Source organism: Gorilla gorilla, chromosome 6 (assembly GCF_029281585.2).
Source record: "Gorilla gorilla gorilla isolate KB3781 chromosome 6, NHGRI_mGorGor1-v2.1_pri, whole genome shotgun sequence".
NCBI classification, from domain to species: domain Eukaryota; kingdom Metazoa; phylum Chordata; class Mammalia; order Primates; family Hominidae; genus Gorilla; species Gorilla gorilla.
The window spans coordinates 99,578,167-99,599,186 of record NC_073230.2 but is presented as its reverse complement, the minus strand read 5'-3'; the positions used below and the strand labels follow the sequence as shown (position 1 = coordinate 99,599,186).

The following is a 21,020-nucleotide window of genomic DNA, read 5'->3' as shown; positions in this document are numbered from 1 at the left end:
ACGTAGTGGAATAATATGAAAAGGATAATAACTACTACCTAAGCTACTGGTCAGAAATAGTGACCAGCTGTAATAGAAGAGAAAATGGGAGATAGTAATAATATACTCTCTAAAGTTTGTATGACTTCCTCTTTATTAATACATGGAGTAAAATCTGTATCATTCTCATTACCAAATGTAGGTTTACTATTTCTCAGGAATACTTTGGTCACCTTCTTAAGCCCCAGAATTAAAAAGCTCATCAAGTGTCATTCATTTCTTATATATCTAAGAGTCAAATTCAAGCCTATTAATTTAGACCCATTATAAAATTGTAACTTAATGAGGCTTATTCTGCTTAGGTATGTACCTGTGTTCCAGATCAGCATGACTATTTCCTTTAAATACACACAGTACTTTAAATCCCTAACATATGATTTTGTACCCTTTATGTTGTCCTTTGTATCTTATGAATTAATCCTATCCTTGCAGGTGGTCTGGGAGTTTCTTGAAAATAGGGATTGTGTATTATTATCATGCACAGTAAAATGGCACAGTAACTCATCCAAGCATTCATAACATAACTAAATCCCTACCCTAAAGCAAGCTCTTTCAAGAGCACCATAGAAATGTGAAGACAATTTTAAAAATAATTTTAGGTGTGAATTCTTTTATCTTTTGATTTTATGTTTTCCTTTCATGTTAGACATCCCTCCTATATCAGAGAAAGGGGTAGCTTCCTCCTTTCTAAAACCAATTTTTAGAACTGGCTAAGTTCAGTGCTGAATTTATTATAGCTACAACTAGTGATCTATGGACTAGCAAAACTCTAAATGCATTTTTTAAAGCTTAGGGGGATAAAGGAAAGAGGAGGTCTCTATTGGGGATGATTCTGTCTTCTCTAGGAGATGGCTTGAAACAGAAAACTTTTATCTATGGCATCCCAAGAATATGAATGTTATTTCTAAATATGTTGTTAAATAGACTTTGATTTTGATTACATGGTTTGAAGAAAGAAAAAAATTCTACGTCTACATTTTAAAGATTCCAGAGATCCATGTATATGTCTTGAGTTTTAGAGACACAAAAATTCTACTCCTTAGACCAACCTCATTTTCCAGATGAGGAAATAGACCCTCCTGAATTAATTGCTCTGCCATTGGTCTCAAAGACAGGAGTCAGGACTTGAATTCTCATTCCAGATCTGCTATTTATCATCTTGCATAAACGTTTGACAAGCCAAAGAACTTTTCCTGGATTAATTTTCTTAAAAAATTGTGGAGATTGCTTCCAATTACCTACCTGTGTGATTATTCTAACTTTCTATTTTACTTTTTTACAATGGGCCACAACTTCTCTTCTATTGTAGCTACAATACATCTCTTTTTAGACTAGTTCTCTACACAGCACACACACACACATACACACACATGTACATACTCACACAAATGCACATACAGAATAGATTGGAGCCCAACTCAGTATGGCTTGTTGAGTTGACACCAGTGGTAACAGTAAGTATGGATTCTCCAAGAGCTGAAGCAGCTGTGACAATCTTGGACAAATGTAAGCTGTTTGCCACAGTATGTGTGGGCTACACCATCAGCGCTGCCATTACGATACACATAAACATTGGCCCCAGTTTCCAGCTAATTAGGCTTTCTGACTCCAGCTCACAAGCATTTTTAGTTAGTTCTCATAAATGCAGGTATATGTGCATAAACTGATGTACAGAACTTCTTTTTGAGGTTTTCTGACGTCACTTATCCAAGTTTTGCAGTTGTATGTGAAGACTATTCAATAGACAAGCATAAGTAGTTTATAGCGGCTCTTTTGGCCCTTGTAAATATCTTTCTCTCAAAGTAAACTACATTTTTTAATTTTTTTCTCACTTTGACACATTTTCTCAGCTTAAAGTTAGTATTTTAGATTTAAGACATAGAGCTTCTGTAAAGCATAATTTTTTTCACAATTTCTAGTATTCTCTAAGTTTGAAATTAAATTACCCACTAGAATTTCAACAGATAGAAGCCTGGAGCAGCCAGTTTGAAATAATGGTGTGCCTTTGTGAACACAATCACTTTTTAAACATCTCTGGTACAGAACAAGTAAACCAAGCAGCAGACTTATTATTAGACATGATAGCAGACGTTCAGGAGAATAGAGAGATGTCGTTGGTGTTTTGTAATTCATCTGACTTGCTTTTTCTTAAAAGCAAAGCCATTGGCTTTATACTATTTTAATATGTCATCTTAGGAGTTTGCAGGCCTGTGTGTAGCACATGTAGAACATAAACACAGCAGAGATTAATACCAGAACAATTTAAGAAGTTCAGAGGAGGAAAACTTACTTGAAATTCACTGAATCTATTTGAAGGGAACATATTTACAATGAATTCCCAAGGAAAGGTGAAGCAGTGGCTAGATCAGCATTGTTTAATGGTCATTTCTCTCATAGATGACTCTCACAAATTTTAAATTAAAAGAAAAATGGTTTGTAACTGAGCAGGTATCACTAGCAACTTTCCAGAAAACTTAGTTGTCCAACGTTTTTCATTGACTTTTCTTATATTAGGAAATGAAATGTCAGATGCTATTAATTGCATTTTTACAATAAGTAGCTACATCAGGAGTAATGGCTAAACGAAAGTACTTCCTAATGCACAATAGATATATTCATTTAAATGTATTCAATTTAGATGAATGCAATATGTCTGTATTCATTACAGTTATACCTACCTGTGGGCTGAATTGATGAGGTGGTAATTACTACCTTTATAAATGGAACAGCATTGTCAGTCTGGAGGAAGAAAACTCATTTTCTTATCATGTTTCACACACCCACACAATAGACACATTCCAAAATCTTTCTTCCAATCATAAAGATTTTACCCTTGAATTTCCAGTGGACCTAATGATTGTAAACATGATCACTCAGTAGGTCCTGCTTTTCTGGAGGGTTGCAAAGGGTTGGTCTCATGGGATATGATGGAGGGGAACTGACAGTCTCAAAATCTCTTCATGTAAAGTAAGTCTCATGTTTGTTATTCTGCATGCCTGCAGTGCAGCTGTAGGCATCATGTGGCATGGATTCGATTATTCTTATACCACACATTGTTTTCTGAGTTCAATGAAGGTAGGACTATTAAAATGTGACTTTGTTGAATACTTTTATTTTTAGAACACTGTTCTAAAAATATAGTCTGCTAATTAGAAAAAGCAAGTACACATAGTTCCTATACACTCTGCCCAATCCTAAACACTTTCTCTTATTATTTTGCATTGTGTGGTGAGTTAGTGTATTAGACTGTTCTTATGCTGCTAACAAAGACATACCCAAGACTGGATAATTTATAAAGGAAAGAGGCTTAATTGACTCACAGGTCCACATGGCTGGGGAGACCTCACAGTCATGACGAAAGGCGAATGAGGAGCAAGGTCACGTCTTACATGGCAGCAGGCAAGAGCGTATGTGCAGGAGAACTCCCATTTATAAAACCACCTGATCTCATAATTTATATTCACTATGACGAGAACAGCACAGGAAAAACCCACCCTCCATGATTCAATCACCTCCCACCAGGTCCCTCCAATGACACATGGGGATTATTATAATTCAAGGTGAGATTTGGGTGGGGACACAGAGCCAAACTATATCATTCTGCCCCTGGTTCCTCCCAAATCTCATGTCCTCACATTTCAAAACCAATTATGCCTTCCACTGCCCCTCAAAGTCTTAACTCATTCCAGCATTAACCCAAAAGTTCAAATCCAAAGTCTCATCTGAGAAAAGGCAAGTCCCTTTCACCTATGATCCTGTAAAATCAAAAGCAACTTAGTTACTTCCTAGATACAAAGGGGGTACAGGCAATGGTTAAATACATTCATTCCAAATGGGAGAAATTGGAGAAAACAAAGGGGGTTTAGGCCCCATGCAAGTCCAAAATCCAGTGGGGCAGTCAAATCTTAAAGCTCCAAAATGATCTCCTTTGACCTCATGTCTCACATCCAGGTCACAGTGATGCCAAAGGTAGGTTCCCATGATCTTGGGCAGCTCCTCCCCTGTGACTTTGCAGGGTACATTCCCCCTCCTGGCTGTTTTCATGGGCAGACATTGAGTGTCTGCAGCTTTTCCAGGTACACAGTGCAAGCTGTTGGTGGATCTACTATTATGGGGTCTGGAGGATGGTGGCCCTCTTCTCACAGCTCCACTAGGCGGTTTCCCAGTGGGGATTCTGTGTGGGGGGCTCAAATCCCACATTTCCCTTCTTCATTGCCCTAGCAGAGGTTCTCCACAAGGCCCCACCCGTGCAGCAAACTTCTACCTGGACATACAGGCATTTCCATACATCCTCTGAAATCTAGGCGGAGGTTCCCAAATCTCAATTCTTGACTTCTGTGCATCTGCAGGCTTAATACCACGTGGAAGCTGCCAAGGCTTGGGGCTTACACCCTCTGAAGCCATGACCTGAGCTGTACTTTGTCCACTTTTAGCCATGGCTGGAGCAGCTGGGACACAAGACACCAAGTCCCAAGACTGCACACTGGAAGAGGGGCTTGGGCCTGGCCCATAAAACCATTTTTCCCTCCTAGGTCTTTGGGCCTGTGATGAGAGGGGCTGCCATGAAGGTATCTGACATGCCCTGGAGAGGTTTTTCCCATCGGCTTGGCGATTAACATTTTGCATCTCATTACTTATGCAAATTTCTGCAGCCAGCTTGAATTTCTTCCCAGAAAATGGGGTTTTCTTTTCTATTGAATTATCAGGCTGCAAATTTTCTGAACTTTTATGCTTTGCTTCCCTTGTAAACATAAGCTCCAATTCCAAACTATGTATTTGTGAATACATAAAACTGAATGCTGGCCAGGCACGGTGGCTCATGCCTGTAATCCCAGTGCTTTGGGAGGCCGAGGAGAGTGGATCACCTGAGGTCAGGAGTTCGATACCAGCCTGGCCAATGTGGTGAAACCCTGTCTCTACTAAAAATACAAAAATTAGTCAGGCATGGTGGCTGGTGCCTGTGATCCTAGCTACTCAGGAGGCTGAGGCAGGAGAATTGCTTGAACCCAGGAGGTGGAAGTTGCAGTGAGCTGAGATCACGCCATTGCACTCCAGCCTGGGTCACAAGAACAAAACTCCATCTCAAAAAACAAAACAACAAACAAACAAACCCACAAAAATGAATACTTTTAACAGCACCCAAGTCAGCTTTTGAATGGGTTGCTGCTTAGAAATTTCTTCTGCCAGATGCCCTAAATCATCTCTCTCAAGTTCAAAGTTTCACAAATCCCTATGGCAGGGGCAAAATGCTGCCAGTTTCTTTGCTAAAACATAACAAGAGTCACCGTTGCTCCAGTTCCCAATGAGTTCCTCATCTCCATCTGAGACCCTCAGCCTGGGCTTTATTGTCCACGTTGCTATCAGCATTTTGGTCAAAGCCATTCAACAAGTCTCTAGAAAGTTCCAAACTTTCCCACATTTTCCTGTTTTCTTCTGAGCCCTCCAAATTATTTGAACTTCTGCCTGTTACCCAGTTCCAAAGTGGCCTCCACATTTTTGGGTATCTTTACAGCAGCACCCCACTCTACTAGTACCAATTTACTGTATTAGTCTGCTATCATGCTGCTAATAAAGACATACCTAAGACTGGGTAATTTACAAAGGAAAGTGGTTTAATTGACTCACAGTTCCACATGGCTGGGGAGGCCTCACAATCATGACAGGAGGTTAATGAGGAGGAAGGTCACATCTTACATGCCTGCAGGCAAGAGGGCATGTTCAGGGGAACTCCCTTTTATAAAACCATCAGATCTCATGAGACTTATTCACTATCATGAGAACAGCACAGGAAAAACCCACCCCCAATGATTTGATTACTTCCCACTGAGTACCTCCCATGATACATGGGGATTATTACAATTCAAGGTGAGATTTGGGTGGGGACATAGAGCCAAACAATATCAGTTAGTATATTGTAGTTGATGAACCCATATTTATACATTATTATTAGCAAAATCTACAGTTTGCATTAAGATTCAGTCTTTGTGTTTTACAGTTATATGAGTTTTTATACCACCATATATATTTCAGGAATTCCAATTCTCTCCCCTTTAGCACATTAAATAACTGGATAAAAATAAATCAATCAATCAGTCAAATGTATTCGTTCTTTCAGTCACTACATTTATTAATTCATGTATTCTTTAATAGACATTTGGTAAACATAAACTCTAGGTGAAGAATTCACTGTAATTTAATTGCTTCAAGCATTTTCCCGACCCAGGCTTAATATGCATATTTTTTAGTCACTCTTTTTTCTTCCTCACTCAAGGATATTGTCTGATTTTACTGGTGAGTGCTGAAATGTTCTGTATTAGAGAGACTGATAGTCTTTGCATTTTGGTGGGCTAATACTGCGTTGTGTCAGCAAAAGTTCATTGGTTTATGTGTGTTATATTTACTATTTTATTGGTTTTTTTTTTTTTTTTTTTTTTTTGAGACAGAGTCTCTCTCTGTCGTCCAGGCTGGAGTGCAGTGGCACAATCTCGGCTCACTGCAAGCTCCGCCTCCCAGGTTCATGCCATTCTCCTGCCTCAGCCTCCCGAGTAGCTGGGACTACAGGCGCCAGCCACCACGCCTGGCTAATTTTTTTCTATTTTTAATAGAGACGGTGTTTCACCATGTTAGCCAGGATGGTATCAATCTCCTGACCTCGTGATCCACCCGCCTTGTCCTCCCAGAGTGCTGGGATTACAGGCGTGAGCCACCGCGCCTAGCCCTGTTTTATTGGTTGTTAAGCAACTCTGCAAAACAATCTACGGCCTTTATAAACTTGTGCAATGTAGCATCTGTATCTGATCATTAAGAAATCTGGAAATTATATCCTCCCTCTTTTTCCTTCCATTAGACAGATAAGCATGATTAAGCGATTAAGCAATAAAGCAGTAGCTGCTGTTATGATTATCTTTGGATTCACCTGCACTTCCTTATTTCCTTTCTAACGTGTTTTTCTGGTGGAAGAACTGTATATTAATTCATGCTGAGGAAGATGAAATTGGTGGTGGCCAACGTTGATAACTGTGGTTCTAACGGAAATGCATGTGTTCCTAAAAAATAATCCCTGTTTAGACTGGGCGCGGTGGCTCACGCCTGTAATCCCAGCACTTTGAGAGGCTGAGGTGGGCGGATCACAAGGTCAGGAGATCGAGACCATCCTGGCTAACACGGTGAAACCCCGTCTCTACTAAAAATACAAAAAATTAGCCTGGCGTGCTGGCAGGCGCGTGTAGTACCAGCTATTCGGGAGGCTGAGGCAGGAGAATCACTTGAACCTGGGAGGGGGAGCTTGCAGTGAGCTGAGATCGCGCCACTGCACTCCAGCCTGGGCGACAGAGTGAGACTCTTTCTCAAAAAAATAAAATAATAATAATAATAATAATCCCTGTTCAATTGCAGTCAATTAAGAAACATCTCCAAAATAGGCAATTATTTAAGCAAACTTTAAATATTTCTTTCTTTATGTACAGAAATGTAGTCAACAGTCTGGCATCCTGCCTGTAAGTCAGAAATTTGTCATTCTTTCCAAATTAGAAACAATGCTGAGTTGTCCCCAGGGAACGCCACTGAGCGACAATTTCACATGTTTAATGTGCTTGTATTTATCTTTTAATGTGGGCATCTTTGATGAATCATTAATAAGAGGAGAAAAAATCCCTTTCAAAACTAGTTAGTGACTGACATCACACCTTACCTGGGCATTGATGGAAAAGTCAAATTTTGTTTATGTCTCATTCCAAGTCTGGCTAATGGATAGTTGGTTCACACTGAACTATAAGAAAAACAATTGATTATGGTAAAATGGGAACAGCATTGGAAAACAAGAATCTGCAGTTCTGATTATGGATTTGTGTGCAATTGCCACTCTCCATTACTTTAGGAAAACTCTTCAATATGCAACATAGATCTCAGAATCTACGTAAAAAAGATTGTTCTAAAAGTCTAAAACTACCATGTGTTTGGAATTATACTTACCTACCTACTCTAACATTATTCCAACAGTCTAATTCTCCGTGATATGACTTGTGTTGCCAGGGTAGGCCATACTGTCTATGAGTGTAAGAGAAAAGCATTCTCTGCCTTTTTATTATTATTATTAATTTCACTTTTCAATAAATAGTTACTGAGTTTTTCTAAGTAACAAGTACCATGTTAGATATTGTGGAATGCAAAGACTATCCTTTTTACAAAAGAAGTCAATCAGCCCAGCACAGTGGCTCACACCTGTAATCTCAGCACTTTGGGAGGCTGAGGCAGGTGGATCACCTGAGGTCAGGAGTTCTAGAACAGCCTGGTCAACATGGTGAAACCCCATCTCTACTAAAAATACAAAAATTAGCTGAGCGTGGTGGCATGCACCTGTAGTCCCAGCTACTCAGGAGGCTGAGGCAGGAGAATCACTTGAACCGGGAAGCAGAGGTTGCAGTGAGCTGAGATCATGCCACTGCACCCCAGCCTGGGTGAGAGTGAGACTTCATATCAAAAAAAAAAAAAAAAGAAATCAATCATAACTTTGGAGAAATCAACATTAGTAATATTAATGTTAATTAAGTACTTATGATGCTCTCTTGACTATGTTTGGAATTATTAAATAGGTAAAAGTAAAAAAAACAGAGATTAAAAACTCCTGAAAACCCTAATTATGCAAAGAAAATTAAATTTGCTAGCTTTATTTTTATTTTTATTTTACGTTCCTGGGTACATGTGCAGGATGTGCAGGTTTGTTACATAGGTAAACATGTGCCATGGTGGTTTGCTGCACCTATTAACCCATCACCTAGGTATTAAGCCCAGCATACATCAGCTGTTTATCCTAATGCACTCTCTCCCCCCACCCCACCCCTGGAGAAGCCCCAGTATGTGTTGCTCTCCTCCCTGTGTCCATGTGTTTTCATCATTCAGCTCTCACTTATAAATAAGAACATGTGACATTTGGTTTTCTGTTCCTGCATTAGTTTGCTGAGGATAATGGCTTCCACTCCATCCATGTCCCTGCAAAGGACATGATCTCATTCATTTTTATGGCTGCATAGTATTCCATGGTGTCTATGTACCACATTTTCTTTATCTAGTCTATCACTGATGGGCATTTGAGTTGATTCCATGTCTTTGCGATTGTGAATAGTGCTGCAATGAACATAGTATGCATGTATTTCTGTAATAGAATGACTTATATTCCTTTGGGTATATACCCAGTAATGGGATTGCTGGATCAAACGGTATTTCTAGTTCTAGATCTTTAATGAATTACTACACTGTTTTCCACAATGGTTGCTAATTTACATTCCCACCAACAGTGTAAAAGTATTCCTATTTCTCTGCAACCTTGCCAGCAACTGTTGTTTCTTGACTTTTTAAGCATCTCCATTCTGACTGGTGAGAGATGGTATTTCATTGTGGTTTTGACTTGCATTTCTCTAATGATCAGTGATGTTGAGCTTTCATTCATATGTTTATTGGCCACATGAATGTCTTCTTTTGAGAAGTGTCTGTTCATGCCCTTTGCCCACTTTTTAATAGGGTTGTTTGTTTTTTTCTGGTTAATTCGTTTAAGTTATTTTAGATTCTGGATATTAGACTTTTGTCAGATGGATAGATTGCAAAAATTTTCTCCCACTCTTTAGGCTGCCTGTTTGCTCTGATGATAGTGGGGGTTTTTTTGTTGTTGTTTGTTTGCTTGCTGTGCAGAAGCTCTCTGATTAGATCCCATTTGTCAATTTTTGCTTTTGTTGCAATTGTTTTTGGCAATTTCATCAAGAAATCTTTGCCTGTGCCTGTGTCTTGAATGCTATTGCCTAGATTTTCTTCTAGGGTTTTTGTTGTTTTGGGGTTTATATATAAATCCTTAATCCATATTGAGTTAATTTTTGTATAAGGTGAAAGGAAGGGGTCCAGTTTCAATTTTCTGCATACGGCTGGCCAGTTCTCCCAGTCCTTTCCCGATTACTTGTTTTTGTCAGGTTCATTGAAGATCAGATGGTTGTAGATTTGTGGTCTTATTTCTGAGTTCTCTATTCTGTTCCATGGGTCTATGTGCCTGTTTTTATACCAGTACCATACTGTTTTGGTTACTGTAGCCTTGTAGTATACTTTGAAGTCCAGTAGCATGATGACTCCAGCTTTGTTCTTTTAGCTTAGGATTGTCATTGCTACACAAGCTCTTTTTTGAATCTGTATGAATTTTACAATAGTTTCTTCTAATTCTGTGAAGAATGTCCATGGTAGTTTAATGGGAACAGCACTGAATTTGTAAATTACTTTGAGCAGTATGACCATTTTCATGATATTGATTTTTCCTATCCATGAGCATGGAATGTTTTTCCATTTGTTTGTGTCCTCTCCGATTTACTTGACCAGTGGTTTGTAGTCCTCCTTGAAGAGGTCCTTCACTTCCCTTGTTAGCTGTATTCCTAGATATTTTATTCTCTTTGTAAATTTGCTAGCTTTGTATGAGATAGTGGACTAAAGATGATAAAAATTCCTCTCACCTGCCCAAATTTCCATCAGGAATTTGCTTTGTAGACTCAGGGGAAAATAGTATTTTGTGAAAAATAATTTTATAGTGTCACATGCATTCAGTGATACACACACACACACACACACACACACACAAACAGACTGCAGAACATCCAAACATTGAGTACCTATATAGGGGAAGAAAAATAATTTTCTTCTTCTCAAGCGTTTTGCTGTGACTTCCTGTAACAAAAGACAAATTAACAAGATAAGAAACAGAAGTTTGATAACATGTATACCTCTTGTGCACATGGGAGATAACCTGGAGAAATAAATAAACTTCTAGACTAAATTTCAAAGAATTGTCTTAGACTTCAGGCTTAAATATCATCATTCTCCAAAACAAAGAAGTACGCAGTGAAAAGTGAGGTAAGTACGCAGTGAAAGGTCAGGTTAAGACCCATGAAAAGTGTTACTACAAAACAGGAAAGTGTTTGTTATGCAGATTTAAGTCTATGCCTTTTCCATTGATTAAGAGTCTCTAGTAATTTAGAGCTAGCCTTCTCTTAGGTTGTCTTAGGTGTCTTAGGAGACACCTTTACAAGTAAAGATTTCCTTTATAGGTGTAAATTTATCTAGAAAAGGGTAGGTAACTTTTCAAAGCTTCTCCTATGTCTATAATTTCTTAAAATAACTAGTTCAAAATTATCCTTATGCTAAGGAGGCGTACTGGAGTGGCATAGTTAGGTTTCCTACAGTCATATTTTGGGGTGGCATATTCTGAGCCCCATCACCTATATTTGCCATGTGGTATACTTAGTACTTCCCTAAAAATTATCCAATTTTTTCTTCACAACAATCTTGTAAGCTACTTATTATTATCCCCCTTAATCTATTCTGAGATAACTGAAACCTTCAGAGTTTGAACTTCTGTAAGACAGAGGCTGACATTCAAGCTAGTCAGTTCTCAAAGACAAAGATTTTTTTTCGTATTATAAAAACGAATAAATAAGTGAATGAAACCTCGAAAGCAAGTTTTCTGTTATCCAAGCTGTTACAGAGATGCAGGAAGATGATGGGTGCCAAAAGAGTGTTCTGACTCAGCAGCAGCCACTTGATTGGAAGAGGGGAAAATTCACTTTCTTTGAAGTAGGATTTCATTTGGGGCTAATATAATAGAACGAGTTAGAGAATATTAGAATTCTTAAAGCAATCTCTTACACATAACAGTGAAGGGTCAAATGTGGGCTTTCAAGCAAAGAATATGAATTCAATTCTCACAGCTCTGTGCTGGTATTACCCATAAGGAGCTATGAAGAACAGCAATTGATTTCTTCCCTTTCTTTTTCATAATCACAGCACATATTCACAACCAATGCAACAAGACTACTAACTTGCATTTTCCTAGTACCCATCTCTCAGCTTCAAGAGCATTATACATTTTTAAAATTATAATTAGTTCTCTCACTCTTCCTGGGATTTAACTGCTCCATATCATCCCGAACCCACAAATGAGTTAGCGGAGACAGCCTGGACTTATATGGCATCTGGATAAATGCTAAGTAATTGGAACAGCCTTGAGTATGGTGAATCATACCTCTGAAGTCAGGCAGATCTGAGCTTTAATCCAGTGAATGAATTTCTAAACATGTTTGTGCCTTATTTTCCATATCTTTAAATGAGATAATAATAGAACATACTTCATAGGGTTATTGTGAAGATTAAGTGAGTGAACAAGTGTGAAGTGCTTGGCACATTTCTAGTTTACAATGTAGTTCATGAGGAGTTTATGTGTAATAATAATTACAATAATAATAACAATTTGATAGCAAACATATTTCTAAGTGCATTACTCTAGTCAGAACACTAGCCACTTTAAAAAACATACCTGTTTTACGCATTAATGTAAAATTTTTGGTGTGAAAAAGTACATATTCTCTCCTTGCACCCAAAACATTAATTATAAAAAGTAATTAATTACTACGGAATTCATACTGAATGACAACAAAAAATGCCCATTGGCATTACCGAATGTTTTAAAAATGACTCTTGTTAAGATAACTGTCATATTCAATATTCAATTTGTAATTTATTTTCAACCTTTAATGAATCATTGAGAGTGATTAACAAGAAGCTTTCTTTTATGTCATACATTTTTTTTCTGTCAGATAAGCTTTCAAAACCTCTTCCTCTAGGCAAACTGTAAGAAGGGAAATTTAAATAACTGGCAAATGAATGAATTAATTATATATCAAATCTTGCATCTATAATTCTTTCTTTATTTTAAAACTTTACTGATACTGAGAATAGGTCATCATTTTTTACTCCTTTCATATATGACACTTCATCTCTAAATATATTTAAAGATTGTGTAATTATTTCAGAGAGTAAGTCATCTTATTTACCTTCAGGCCCATTTTTTCAGTAAAAGTATCCTGTCATTCAACAAAAAGCCAAGAAATAGTGTGTGCTAATAATGTGTATATAATGCTATATGAGAGAGACATTAACTTCTAATTATTCTTAAGTAGTCTGATCTAGGTAACCCTTAATAGCAATTTGTGATTATCACTCTTATCACAACTTATAGTTTTTACCTCTTTACATGTAATTCTTTCCCATTAAACTGTAAATTAATGAGTGTAAGACCCAGTAAGAAACTGACATTTAGAAGTTGCTAAATAAGAGATTCTTGAATATATGAATACTTAATAAACAGTTGAATGAATGGATGGTTACATGTGTGGATAGACCGTTGGATGGATGAGGTAGCATGGAGACAGTGAAAAGCATGTCCCCCTTTACCATTACCTAGCCATTAGATTTTATACAAAACATGAAATTACTAAATATCAGTTGCCTCTTTTGAAAAATAATAGAGATTTCTATCCTTATAATTCAGTCTATGTTTGTATGTTTTGTGGTAGAATTTATACTTCACCTGTTCACTCTTTCTCTCTTAATAAAGAGGCCAGAATATGCCCTGGAGATTGTCATTAGCACCTTAGAGGTAAGAAAGATAAGAATATCTGCATAATTTCCTGGCAAGAATAATGAAGCAAGAAATGTGATATGTAGTTTAGTCTAACGACCTTGTAAAATATAAGTGTTCAGAAAAAGATGGTATTAAACTTAAATTTTGGTGAAGCTGTCTTAAAATTGTAAAATTTTGAATTAAAAATCATCAATATGATACTTAAAGAACGTTTTAGAAATATAGAATGTTTAGATGAAGGTAAACATTCACTCTTGACCATTGAACTACTGTCATAAAATCTCCTACATAATCTGAAAGAATATAAAAATACATTTTTAGCCTCAAATCTATCCTGAATTTTCAGTTGTTCCCCTACTCCAGCTCATGAGGCTAAGGTATTTTTGAGCACTAAGGCAGTGTTGACCAATGTTTAAGAACATTGTCAGTTTTCTAAGGCTGCTGTCATAAGGAAGAAAGAAGAACTATGATTAGGCCGGGGGCGGTGGCTCACGCCTGTAATCCTAGCACTTTGGGAAGCCGAGGCGGGCGCATCACGAGGTCGGGAGATCAAGACCATCCTGGCTAACACGGTGAAATCCTGCCTCTACTAAAAATACAAAAAATTAGCCGGGCGTGGCAGCGGGCTCCTGTAGTGCAAGCTACTGCGGGAGGCTGAGGCAGGAGAATGGCGTGAAAACGGGAGGTGGAGCTTACAGTCAGCCGAGATCACGCCACTGCACTCCAGCCTAGGCAACAGAGAGAGCCTCCGTCTCAAAATAAATAAATAAATAAATAAATAAATAAATAAATAAATAAATAAATAAGAAGTATGATTAAAACAAAGGAATCCCTAGTTTCAATCCAGTCCCTGTGATTATACTAAGAAAGGACATGAAAAATAAATAAATAAATACCGGCTGGGCGTAGTGGCTCACGCCTATAATCCCAGTGCTTTGGGAGGCCGCGGCAGGTGGATCATCTGAGGTGAGGAGTTTGAGACCAGCCTAGCTAACATGGTGAAACCCCGTCTCTACTAAAAATACAAAAAAATGTAGCTGGGCGCGGTGGTGTGCGCCTATAATCCCAGCTGCTGGAGGGGCTGAGACAGGAGAATCGCTTGAACTCCGGGAGGGGGAGGTCGCGGTGAGCCGAGATCGCGCCATTGCACTCCAGCCTGCACGACAGAGTGAAACTCCATCTCAAAAAAAGAAAAATAACTTAGCGAGAAAGAGTGGAGAAATAATGGTTTCCCTTGATTCTAAGTCTACTAAATCAAGGGATTTAGCACCATCTCAATGCTGTATTCCCGTCTCACTTCTCAATAGTGATTGTATCAGCTGGCAATTATCCTAGTTCTTTCAACAACTGGGTTTTGACCTTGAAATCAGTCTCCATTCTCATTACTGGCTACAGCCTGTCCACTAATTTTCTATATCCGCCATTATTCTAGAATGTAACCAAATTCTTACTTTAACTGTCTTAGATAGGCAATCCATATACTTGGTCTAGTTGTGCTGTTAGTTAATGGTATCATTCCCTTCTTTCTTTTTGCCATGTGTTTTACCCTCTTATATTTGGGCTTAAATCATTATGTTACACACGTCTAAATTAATTGTCCCATTACTTCACCCCATTCTGAAAATATGCGTACATTATTTCTGCTTACTTTCTTTTCTGGTCAGCTATTTGCCTATGATGTACACTTATGACCCGATTTCTTTCTATTGAGGGTAGTCGTTTTGGAGAAACAAAGATAAAATCCATTCTTTAGTTTGTTCATTCATTCTTTACACATATTTACTTGGTATTCTCAAAGTGCCAGTCACTCTTTTATTTGGTATTGGGATAATAGAGCAGAAGTTGTAGAATGGTATGAGGCATAAATATATAAACCATGATTATCCATTAATTTACGTAATGCATATTAAGTAGCACATATTCTGGGCTAGACAATATGTTGTTTAGTATTGTGTAACAAAAATGAATAAAATAGCTTCTTCCCTCAAAAAATTGGTGGAATAAATAGACATGAAAACAGATAATTTAATGCTATGTGACATATCTGGTAATAGAATTAAAGAGGAAAATATAGAAGCAGGGTTTGATAAAATATGATACAGGCAAGGTAAGAAGTTTTTCTGGTATATTGAGAAGGTTGGCTTTAAAGGAATATAGCAAATCACAGCTGTTTACTAACAAAGCAGCCAGGCATAGGTTGTTTGAATTCAAATTCCTTCTCCACTTGTTAACTTGGAGCCCATGAGTGTGTAATCTCTCTAAGCACTGGTTGATGCATCTATAATGCAGATGAAAATAGAACCTTACTCATAGGGTTGTTGTGAGGAATGATGAGATAATTCATATACCTTGTGCATAGTTTATACTCAGTAAACATTTGCCACTATTATTCTATAATCAAAGAGATTCTATAATCAAAAGAGGATTTTAAGCAGGAGAATTATGTAGCCAAAACTGTTTTAAGTGGAGCATACTACAAATTTTCAGGAGAATATTTTGAAGAACATGGACATAAACCCATTGGTAATGTGCAGCAGGAACTGATGCTTGTGGAGGAGGCTTTGGCAATGTTGCACATAATGGATACATCAGGCTCTATCTATAGTGTGAATGGGGACACCCATGGGAGAGCATATGAAATGGATAAATCATTTGGCTGAAGATAGAATTGCATAGGACACTAAAATTTAAGGGATAATACCAGAAAAACAGAGGGCTATGAAGGATATAAAGAAGAATGGCCAGTGATGTGCTTGGTAATAGGCACAATCACAACCTAGAAATGGGTGGCAAGAAGAAGGATGAGGAAAAAACCAAGCTCCAGGCCAGGGCTACTTTAGAAATCATGATATGTCAGTTGATAAGTTAGTGATGATCCTAAACTAAAAGTTATTTTCACAGTGTCATGAATTCCCAGAAAAGAATGTGCTCCATCATATTTCTTTAAGTTAAATACCACCTTGATTAATACGAGATCTGGTTATGCTATTAGAGGGAAGTATAACCAACATTTTTGTATTTTTTCTTAAAGGATTTTGCAGAAAAGAAGTCCACAGCAAAGGCCCTGGAAGATGTAAAGGCAAACTTTTACTGTGAATTATGTGACAAGCAGTATCACAAACACCAGGAGTTTGACAATCATATTAATTCTTATGACCATGCTCATAAGCAGGTAAGCCAAAGTGGGAAAAGTCCTTCATATTCCTGTATTTATACCTTCAGAACAGAACTGTATGAATTTGACCTTATTTACTGCCATATAAGACTGTGAGGTGAGAACATTTTATGTCTTTTTCCCCCCTGGAAAGGTTGTGTTTTGTGTTTAAATGTTATCCAAAGTCATTTTTTCCTAGAACTACTATAAAGCTGGAGGTAAACTTAGAGATAATCTGAGAGTAGACTGACATATTTATTTTAGAATTATATTCAGTTAACCCTTAAACAACACAGTGGTTAGGAATGTCAGTCAAAAATCCGCATATAACTTTTGCAGTTAAAAATCTGCATATGATTTTTAATTCCCTCAGAAATTTACTAATAGCCTACTGTTGACCAGGAAGAAGTTTACTGTAACATAAACAATCCATTAATGCATGTTTTATATATGTTACATGTATTATATACTATATTATTACAATAAAGTAAGCCAGAGAAAAGAAAATGTTATTAAGAAAATAAGGAATAGAAAATATTGTTACTATTCATTAAGTGGAAGTGGATCATCATAAAGGTCTTCCTCTTCATTGTCTTCATGATGAGTAGGCTGGGGAGGAAGAGAAAGAGGAGGAGTTGGTCTTGCTGTCTCAGGGGTGGCAGAGGTCGAAGAAAATCCACATGTAAGTGGACCCATTCAGTTCAAAGGTCAACTGTATGTAGGGAAACCAGGACCCAGGAAAAATAATGTCTTATTCAAAGTTACTTAACTAGTTAGTGACAGATTTAGAATCCTGGACTAGTACTAGGACAGAATCTATTACAGAATCTATTATAGTCTACATCTTTGTTCAAGGGTCAACTGTATGTAGGGAAACCAGGACCCAGGAAAAATAATGTCTTATTCAAAGTTACTTAACTAGTTAGTGACAGATTTAGAATCCTGGACTAGTATTAGGACAGAATCTATTACAGAATCTATTATAGTCTACATCTTTCAAGGATTCTAAGTTATAGGAAATATTAGGTCTTTGGGAAAGCAATTCTCAATAAAAGATTACATTTTCCTAAGCATACTCTCTTAAGAAAGTCAAAGTTGTTATTTAATAAATGAAACATTGAAAACAGGCAAACAAAAAATCCAAAAGGGAAAAGCCTAGGGGTAATCACAGGTGAAAACATTTCAGTTTATTTACTTGAAAGATCATATGGGCATCTATATTATTAGTGTGGATATACTACATATGGCTGCCTATATTACCTACTCTCCAAATGTGAAGGAAGAGGCTATTGTTCTCATCTGGTTAGATGTTATCCTTGCTGATTGAGGTATGGCGATACTGGCAATTTAGGAATGTTAAATACCACCGACTGAGAAAAAAAATTTCATGTGGGCAAAGATTATTGCTAACAGCTGTAACAAGGTACACATTCCTGATACCAAATGGACCTGGCATGTTGGAATGTGTGGGTAAGTCTTGTATACTCTATCTCAAATATTTATTCAGATTAAACAAAAATAAATATTTCGTCAGACATCACTAGCATTGTATTGAGTGTATACTAAATATATATATGTGTATATGTGTATATATGTGTGTATATATAGTATATGTGTGTATATACGTATATATGTGTGTATATATGTATATACGTATATATGTGTGTATATATGTATATACGTATATATGTGTGTGTATATGTATATACGTATATATGTGTGTGTATATGTATATACGTATATATGTGTGTGTATATGTATATACGTATATATGTGTGTGTATATGTATATACATATGTGTGTGTATATGTATATACATATGTGTGTGTGTATATGTATATACATATGTGTGTGTATATGTATATACGTATATGTGTGTGTGTATATGTATATACATATATGTGTGTGTGTATATGTATATACGTATATGTGTGTGTGTATATGTATATACGTATATGTGTGTGTGTATACGTATATACGTATATGTGTGTGTGTATATGTATATACGTATGTGTGTGTGTGTATATGTATATATATGTGTGTGTGTGTATATGTATATACATGTGTGTGTGTGTATATATATGTATATACATATGTGTGTGTGTATATATATATCCTTGGGAAATGCAAGCCTGACGAAGACACAGCTTTTATCCCTAAACGTAAGATATATGTATATAGTTGGCTTCATTTCTCTGACAAGGGCAAGATAATGAGATAAATTGTTTTAGGATTGTAATTCCCAAATCCTAGTGTGCATAACAATGAGCTCAGAATATGTTAATTGTTCAGATTCCCAGAATCTTCATCAGATATTCTAGTTCAATAATTCTGAGATGGGATCTAGCAATCTATATTTTAAAATGAATTGAAAATGAAAAATTTCAAACGTATATAAATGTGAACTAATGGCTATCACCCAACTTCAATGATAATCAGTCTTGCTTGATTTATACCACCACCGCTCACCACACCTCCACCATTGTTACATTATTTTGAAGCAAGTGCCAGATGGTATATCATTTTATCTGAAAGTATTTCAAGATATATGGTCATGCTTTAAAATTGATGCTTTGATTATTATCTAACCTAAAAATCAACAGTAAATTTTTAAATACCAGTTAGTGCTCTTGTTACCTTAGTGGTCTTATAAATGATTTGTAAATTTGAATTCATTGAAATTAGGATCCCTAAATATCCACACTTTTGGTTGGCATGTCTTGAAGTTTATTTTGGTATATTTTAATCTATAGGTTTTTCCATCTCTTTTAAAATTGTACATTTTGCAGTTCCTTTCCCACATTTGGGATTATGCAAAATTCTACTCACTTTTGTCTTTCAACATTTTCCTTGGTTTCCTTTTCACTGGTTTTTATGGATAGAGATTTGGCCAAATTCAGACATATTTTTTTCATGGCAAGAATATATTAGAGGGTATTTTGTGTCCCTCCATAAGGAGGCATATAATGTCTGGTTGTCTCTCTTTTTATAATCTTAAGTTTGATGAGTGAGTTGAGGTACTATCAGATTATTGATCCATTTATCATTAAGTTTCCACTGGCTTTTTTCTCACTAATGATTTCATAGACATCAATGATCATTTGCTCAAATATCTTTATTTGTATTTATAAAATGATGATTCAAATTCTTTTACCCCTGCTACATATATTAGATAGACTATGTCTGTAAAGAGAAACTTCTTATAAGCACCACCGCCTGTGGGATTTTATGCAGGTGGCTTTCAGGCTGAATATTAAGAAAAATTTCTTCAGGGATTCGGAGAAATAAAAGACCAGGAAAGGTCTCATGCAACAGTGGGATTTGACTTGTGCCTTACACATGTATAAATGGATGTTAAAATAGAGGATCAAGGTGAGATGGCATTCTTGTCAGTGGGAATAGAAGCTAAGGTGAGAAAATCGAAGAGCATGAGGCATCTTTTGAGAACTGTAGGAAGTATTGAACTACCTGGGGTGAATCTTCCATATCAGGTCTGCATGCCACAGCATCCCGTGCACTCTGGAATCCTGCCTAATCAATTTGTTTTTTATCATTTTCTTCAATCTTATTTCTATTAGCTATCTAACATGTTGATAAACAACCTTCCTCAATCTTTCTATTCTATTCTATCTATATGCACACTTCCATCTTTCATTTATTTGCTTGTTTCATTTGTTTATTGACTTTCTGTCATTCTAACTTTCCTGGGTATTCTCCTTCATTAAACAATGATTCGGTTTGTACTGTGTGCTACTGTGTCCATTGTGAAAAAGCGACACATTTGGCTTCCACTTTCAGGGAGCTGGTAATCTAATTGAGGAGAAGACAAGTCAGTAGATCTTGTGATACATTAATTTAAGTGTTGTAAAAATTTTATACATAGGACACTTAAAAGAGAGCACACAAAACTGATTCCAGAAAGAAGAGAAGATAAATGAGCTGGATTTCTTAAAGACTGAATAGAAGCTAACTGTGTACTCAAGAATAATAGGTCCTATATGGTAGAAAACCTATTATCAAGACATGGGGGCAGTTAAAAAGCATAATCTATGAAGGAGCAAATGATTCACTATGGCTGCTTAAGGCCATCATCACTCTCTTGGGGATCACTTTAGAAATCTTTGAAACTGCATCCTATTTACTTCTGCTTTTTGCAGTGCATCTTGTCCTCATTTTTCATTTTGCATTCTCATTTCCACCATCATAATTAATCTCACTTCTAAATTATTGCTCAGGTCTTCAAACTGGACTCCCCACCTCCAGTATTTTTCCTGTTCCACACCAACCCATCCACTTATGACCAGATAAGTCTTTTCAAACTATCCCATTTATATGATCACTCTTTTCCTAGGAAATCTTTAGTGCTTGATGACTGATTTT

General features: G+C 36.8%; 1 protein-coding gene across 1 annotated transcript in view; it reads left to right on the top strand.

Annotated features, from left to right (window-relative positions):
- Nucleotides 1–1,499: 1,499 nt before the first annotated feature.
- ZNF804B (zinc finger protein 804B) overlaps nt 1,500–21,020 on the top strand; it is a 142,007-nt gene continuing 122,486 nt past the window's right edge. The window contains exons 1-3 of the mRNA XM_063708069.1: nt 1,500–1,562; nt 13,460–13,501; nt 16,518–16,658. Coding sequence (XP_063564139.1) covers nt 1,500–1,562; nt 13,460–13,501; nt 16,518–16,658 — 246 coding nt within the window. The remainder of the gene's footprint in view (nt 1,563–13,459; nt 13,502–16,517; nt 16,659–21,020) is intronic.